At 50.6% G+C, this 7,277-nt stretch overlaps 1 protein-coding gene across 1 annotated transcript; it reads right to left on the bottom strand.

The window, feature by feature from the left end:
* Nucleotides 1-1,125: 1,125 nt before the first annotated feature.
* Nucleotides 1,126-4,657, bottom strand: CUNH11orf24 (chromosome unknown C11orf24 homolog). The gene is made up of 3 exons (XM_051193517.1): nucleotides 4,385-4,657; nucleotides 3,201-3,374; nucleotides 1,126-2,516 (listed from the first exon to the last, which is right to left on the bottom strand). Exons 2-3 carry the CDS (start codon nucleotides 3,274-3,276, stop codon nucleotides 1,405-1,407), a joined length of 1,188 nt encoding a protein of 395 aa, XP_051049474.1. The 5' UTR covers nucleotides 3,277-3,374; nucleotides 4,385-4,657; the 3' UTR covers nucleotides 1,126-1,404.
* Between the last annotated feature and the right edge of the window lie 2,620 nt (nucleotides 4,658-7,277).

Below are 7,277 nucleotides of genomic sequence, written 5' to 3'. Positions count from 1 at the left end.
TTGGGATAGTAGCCATAGACCACGAGGCTCGTATGCTCTTGCTATACTGGGCATGTGGATAGAGAGAGGTAGCTGAAGAAAGAACTGGGACTCTAGGACTAGGGGTCAGGGCTGGGATACGGCTCGGAGGAATGTCTACCTAACATACAAAAAGGCCTGGGTTCCATCCCAGCCTACCCAAGCCACAGTGGCCCTGTCCCCAGTGCCCAGGCCAGCCCACATGCACAGGTGCACCAGGCACCTCCTCCCCAAGCCAAGCTGTCAAGCCTGCCTCAAAGCCCAGGGACGCACAGAGACACCAATGAGGAAAGGACATACAGCAGAGTCAGCCGCCTGAGCCAATAGGACCTTGGGAGGGATATAAAGGCAGGCCCAACTTCCTGAATAAACAAGTCAGCAGCACGTTCTGCCACTCACTGACTCTGGGTGCCTGGGTTGTTGGTGCTGCATCTTCTCACCCCCTCCCACAACACATATCTAAACCAGAACATAAGTAGGCTTTATCCTAACTCTGACCCTTGATGAATGAGATGCTACTGAGCCTCCATGGTCACTAACATGAGACTTGGAATGCTCATCTGTTGGGGTAAGTGCTCAACCACATGAGGATGGTGGCTGGACTGTGACAAACTGGGCAATACTGCCTCTGACTGCTGCTCATGACAAGGGCCTGGAATCCAGAAATACCCTGTTGAGAAGGCTCTGAGCTTCTGACTGGCAGCAAGAGATTCAGCATCACTGTCCTTGGACTGACTATCCCCACCTCTGTGACTGAGCAGGGTAGTTAATGCTCTGGTAGGGTGTGCAGAGGCCAAGCTGGCTCTTCTATGTATTGGGTTGGATTTGGCTCATTCATACCCAGGTTGGGTTCCAAGGGGCTCAGCTCCTGAGAGGCCAAGTAGCCAATTGTCAGCACCAAGGAACAGCTCGGGACTTGGCTGCAGCCTCTGTTGAGCACTTGGACATCAGAAGGACTCCAAAGCAGTAGCCTGCACACAGTGGCCCTCCAGGGACTCATGTCACACTCCATACAAAAGCAAGCTGCCCCTCGCCCCCCCAGCATCACAAAGGCTGTACTAAGAGTGACTGAGTGAGGGCAGGACACACAGACCCACAAAAGCCAGATGGAGATTTGTTACTGCTTTTAATTCTGGTCAAGATTTCACACATCGAGAGCTAAGCAGGCCAGGCCCCCTCGACCTTGGCCACTCCTGCATATGTGATCGTTTAGAAAAATAAATATGAAAAGGCAGCTCTCTTGTGATCATGGAGTTGATCTGATAGCAATTAAGTGTGTCTAAGCATCTGGCACAGTTCTGAGATTGCACCAAAAGGATCTGGAAGCACTTGGTTTGGTCTGAGGCAAAATAGAAGGCCATGGTGAAGGCCGGCCTCCAGGGGCCCTCACATGTCTGAGTCAGCGTACATGCCATTGATCAGGTAGTCTACCTGCGTGTAGTCCTTCTTCTTGTAGCTCTCATAGGCTTGCAGGGCAAACATCACCAGGATGGCGATGAAGAGGGTCACCCCAAGAACGAGCACCACCAAAAGCAACATTTTGTTCACCAAGGATGGGGTAAGGGGTTCCGTGGTGACCACCAGGTACTGGCCTTGGGTGCTGAGCTGACACGAGTCTGTGGTTGGCACCTTAGGGCCCCCGGAGCTCCTGGGTGTTGGCCCAGCAGAGGCAGTACCAGCTGTGGCTTTGGTCTCTGCCCGCTCTGTTGTCAGGGGTGTGCCTGGCCCACCTGGCCCCTGCGTAGACAACGTGGGGCTTGGCTGTGTAGTGGGGGATGTGGCTCCCACTTCAGGGGTTGGGTTGGTAGAAGACACTGGCACCGTGCTGGCAGTTGGCTCCTTGGTTTGTATCTGGGTGGTGGTCACTACAGCAGGGCGGGTGGTGGTGGGCTCCAGGGTGGCACTGGAAGGACGAGGTGTTGATCTACCTGCTGTGCTTTGCACTGGCTGTTCTGTTGTCACCTGGATGGTGGTACCTTGTGTCTGGGAACCTGAGGTGGGTACGGTGTTCATGGCGGATGAGTCAGTAGGTGTGCTTCTGGCAGAACTCAGCGTACTTGTGGGACCGCTTGTGTTCATGGTGCCTACAGCAATAGTTGTGGTATGTGGGGCCACTGTGGCTATTCTTGGTGATGTGCTGGCATTTGTACTTGGCACTTCTGCACGTGGTGTGCTGAGAGAGGAACGCCCAGCAGTGGTGATGGGTAGAGTCTTCCCCATAGGTGAGGGGCTTGACAATGTAGGTGACGCGAGAGTGGGGGAGGTCACGCTGTCTGTAGTGGCCTCTCTGGTTGTTGGAATGCTCATGTTTGTCTGATGTGTTGTCACCTCTGCTGTCACTTTGGTAGAGTTCAGGCTGGTTGTCCAGGTCCCTGTGGTCGATGTGACAGGAGTAGGCAACACTGTGGCTGTTCTCCCGGTTGGTTTATTGTCAGCTGTTGGACTTGTGTTCCTAGGCTCACTTTGCTTTGCTGCTGTAGGCCACATCTTGGTCGTGACTAAAGCCAGAAGGGGACAAAGAGACAGAATACTTTCAACCACATGTAGGGGTCCCATGCTGTCACCTTAGTCCTGGCCCCTGTGCTGGCTGGATGGCACCGTATTCTCTAATCAGAGCCCTGGATGTTGATGGAAGTGACATGTGAATCCAATACCTCCTCTTCTCCCCTCCACAGCTGACAACAGCTGCCCAGAGCCCATGACAGCACCAATTAAGGACTCCTTTGCCCATTCTGAGGCTCCAGACTGTGGAGGCTTCAGAACTGTGCACCTGGATCCAATCCCTAGAGCATCAGGTCAGAAAGCTCATATTATATGATTAGCCAATGAAAACAAAACAAACCTCAGCCCCTGTACACACAGGAATGACTGCACAGACATTAAATTCTAATTAGCCTTGCCTCAAGGATAGGCTTGTCTGAAGGAATTCTCAGGGATAAAAAGAGCCCAGCAAGGCAAGAGTACAGTTAACACTGATGTGCCAAGAAATGAATGTGAGAAGACAGGGCAAGCTGCAGGTCTTGCTGCTTGTTCCCACTGGGGCTCCCACGTGTGGTCCCTCTACCCCAGCCCTGACTGACAGCCCAGACCTGCAGCTGGGAAGTAGGGATTTGTAGCTGCCTCTCTTCTAGGCTCAAGTTCCTGTGGGCCTTCCTGGTGCTCATACAACTTTCTCAACTTACGTGGCTCCTCAGACACCGTATGGCTTCTAGATAAGGGCATGGAGGAAATCCAAACCAGCACCAGGGCTGTCCACATCTTGCTGGTGAGCTGGAAGCAGAGCTGGTGGTCTCTGAGCCTCTCAGTCGGTCAGCCCTTCAGGCTGTCAACAGTTCCCTTCTGCTTGGCTCAGGGATCTGGGGTGAAGAAGGCAAGCTGTCAGAGGCATTTGCTCAGCAGCACACAGCCTCCCCAGAGGCCCAGGGCTTAGCACTCTATCTGTTGTGCAGGCTCTGCAGGGTCCATGATGTAAAGTGAGCCCAGTGCTTAGACCGGGACTGGGAACAACGACTCAGTAGCCGTGAGAGATATGCAGTCCTGCCTGTGTCGTGCCTCCCACTGCCTAAAGACCTTGACCCAGTTTCCTTGAGTCTTAACTTGTGATGAGTCCCACTTTCTTCCCTAGAAGCTAGAGTCAGAGCAAGAGGAAGCCAAGCCTCACCAACAGGATGAACACTTCTCCCTGGTACTGAGCGAGTCTCATTTGTGTGTTCTGAGGGAAAGGTGGGGCGGTGAGAAGACTAACGTCCGGTGAGGCAGAGCTGAAATGAAGGTTTTGCACAGACTCCAGGCTCAGCTATGAGCTCAGGCAAGGCAGCTGGATCATGGCGATGAAGCCATTTAGATGGTTCTTGGATCACTTTCATCTACTGATACCCTAAAAATGTGAGCGGGTACAGGGGTTCCCTGTGCTGCAGCCCTGGTTGGGAAGTCTGCTGGTGAGTTCAAGGGGGAAAGATGTGATAGGCAATTCCAGTTGCTAGGGAGGAGCTCATCTCCCTAAACACACTCCAGGTTTTAGCATCCCCTGCTGCCCACTCACTAAAAAACGTGGGCCAGGCAGCAATTTTTTAGACAGGGGATCATGCAGGCCATATCTGAGCTACTTAGTCCTGACAGTGTAGTAAAGAAACAGCAATGACAGCAGTGGCTGTGTCCCACTACAGCTTTATCCACACAGCAGGCATTCCAGGCAACACAGCCCACAAGCTGTAGTTTGCCAACTGTGATTCCAGAGCTTCCACTCACCTCAGGGTAGCTGATTTAGCTAAGCCAAGGAAATGCTGATGACTCTACAAACCCATCACCCGGGGTCCTTTCTAGGAGTCCTGTCTGTCCCCAAACAGGCAGGGCCTGGGACACTCACCAGAGGCAGCTGCTCAGTGCAGACAGGGGGGCCAGGCTGATGTCCTCCTGGGGTAGCTGTGGGCTTGGCATCCTGTACTTGCCATATTAAGTCTGGCTTTGCAGGTGAGAACGGCTGGGCAGGGCACTCCCAGGCCATGACATTCGCTGAGGCACATGTAGGACAGAGGCAGATGCTCCTCTGCAGTGTCAGACACACCTAGAATTGAAAGAGCCAACACTGATTAGGAAGGAGAGGGGACAAATATGCAGTGAGGAGGCCCCAGAAGGAGCAGCACTCAACAGCTGGGTGCTGGGAAGGAGCATGTGTCAGAGCTGTCAGTGTCACAAGTTCTGATGAAGCAATTCTAGCAGAAGAACTTTTGCTTTTTTTTTTTGAGTCAGAGTTTCTCTGTGTAACCCTGGATGTCCTGGAACTTGCTGTATAGATCAGGCTGGCCTTGAACTCAGAGATCCACCTGCCTCTGCTTCTGCCTTCCAAGTGCTGGGGTTAAAGGCATGTGCCACCACCACCCAGCTCAAGAACTTTTTCTAAAGGAGGAACTGGACCAAAAGTCTGAAGATGGAAGTCTGGGTGGCACATGCCTGTGACCCTGGAGCTGTGAGTGTGTGAGGAAGAGCAAGAGCTCATGGCCAGCCTTGACTGTATGGTGGCTTCCAGGTCAGCCTCTGATGTATGAGGCTGGGAGATGGCTTACTACATAAGACAGGCACAAGGACCTGAGGTCATGTCCCTAACACTAATGTCAAAGCTGCACACAGCGGCATGCACCTGGAACTCCGGGTTTTTAGACAGCAGAAGCAGATGGGTCCCAGGGTTTTGAGTCAGGTTGGTTGAAACAGCAAACTTGGAGTTTATGTCTACATAAAACCAGTGGAGAGGTGACCGGGAAGACATCTCAGTGTCAACTTCTGGCCTCCACACATACCTCATGGGTGAGCACAACAATACATGCATACCATACCATACCACATGCCCCTACCTCCTCACCCACGACGACATCCACTCCCACACACATCACACCTCCCCACACACATGATGGAGATCGACAGGTACTTTTTACAGTAGCACAACTCTGGAACGGTTCTGCCATTGCGTCACTACTCCAGAGCTGTTAGAATTGAAGATACAGATGTGTATTTTTATGGTCATGGTATACGTTATTAAGTGAATGTCAACAATGACTATCTTGAAAACTGGATTTGGATTATCTCTCCTTTTTAGTTTTACAGCATGGATCCCTGAGGGAAACATTTATATGAAAGGTACCAACGGAAGAAACAGCTGACTTCCTTTACTTTCAGCTGGCAGGGCATGTGGCTTAGAGCAATTGTTGACAAGTTCACATGGTGTTTTTTTTTTTTTTTTTTTTAGACATTTACTTTTTTGTTTATGTGTGTGATTATGAGTGTGTGTTTGCATGCGTATGTGTCTACAGGGGCTAAAAGAGGACACTGGACACCTGGAGCTGGGGTTACAGGCACTCATGAGTGCCTGACACCAGTATCTGGGACTGAATCTTTCCAGTCCCCCACATAGAGAAGTTTTGGGTTATTTGTTTTTTTTTTTTTTTTTTTTTTTTGCGGGGTGTGGGAGTGGTGTTTCAAGGCAGGGTTGCTCTGTGTAGTCCTGGCTGTTCTGGAACTCTAGCTCTGTAGACCACGTTCATATAGAACTCACAGAGATCCACCTGCCTCTGCCTCCCCAGTGCTGGAATTAAAAAGTATGTGCCACCGCCTGACAGGAATTTTTTCATTTTAATTAAAACAAAACAAGAAATTATATGTGTGTGCCTGGGTGCAAGTGATTACAGAGCATGTGTGGAGGGCGAGAACAACCTGCAGGGACTGTTCTCCTCTTCCCCGCAGGGGCTGCAGGGGCGGAAATTGGAGGGCAAATGTGGGGGCATTACCTTTACCTCTTGAGTTACCTTGCTGGCCCTCACTTGGAAGGTTTTTGAAAAACTACCTGATTTATCTGTTAGGAAACCCACTTTCTAGGAAGGGACTGGAACTTACCAGAACCCAGAACTGTGCTGTCATGGGAGGAAACTAAGCAGACTATCCTCTCACTGAGGAGCTGTTGTAGCTAAGGATTAGGCTTACGTTTTTTTTAGCTATGTATATTCATGCATATCTGAGTGTATGTACGTGTGAGAGCAGGTGCCCCCTGAGGCCAGAGGCATCAGATTACCCTGGAGCTGGAGTTATAAGCAGTTGTGAGCCACCAGACATACATAAGTGCTAGGACACAAACTCAGGTCCTTGATGAGAGAAGTACAGGCTCTTGTGTTCTGTGCCATGTTGTTGAGACACGTCTCACACTATAACCTAGCCTGGCTTGGAACTCACTATGTAGCCCAAGCTGGCCTCAAATTTGTAGCAATCCTCCTGTGATGGGAGATGTCATTCTGTAAATATGTTTCTCTTATTGGTTAATGAATAAAGCACTGTTGGCCAATAGGAAAGCAAGATAGGTGGGACTAGGAGACAAGGAGGATTCCGGAAGTAGGAGGGAGGAGATTCAAGATGGAGGACGGAGAGAGTAGAACACCAGCCCCTCTCTCCAATAAGATAAGACCATGTGCAAGTACTTAGATTAATAGAAATGGGTTAATATTTAAGACAGAGTCAGCTGATAAGAAACTAGTAACTGATCAACAGCTTTACATCTAATACAGAGTCTCTATGTATTATTTGGGGCTGGCGCAGCAGTGGGACCAGGCCAGCGAGGGAAAAACCTTACTCCTGCCTCACCTCCCAAATGCTGGGATTGCAAGTGTGAGTTATTAGGCCCAGCTTTCCCTGATGAACATATAACATACACACAGCATCTCACCTTCCAGAGGATGGTGATGCCTGGAGACTAGAGAATCATCTTCTCACTTTCCAGA

The sequence above is a fragment of the Phodopus roborovskii genome, unplaced genomic scaffold (assembly GCF_943737965.1).
Source record: "Phodopus roborovskii unplaced genomic scaffold, PHOROB, whole genome shotgun sequence".
Lineage (NCBI taxonomy): Eukaryota > Metazoa > Chordata > Mammalia > Rodentia > Cricetidae > Phodopus > Phodopus roborovskii.
Note: the sequence above shows the minus strand (reverse complement) of the source record. Positions and strands in the feature narration are given on the sequence as shown.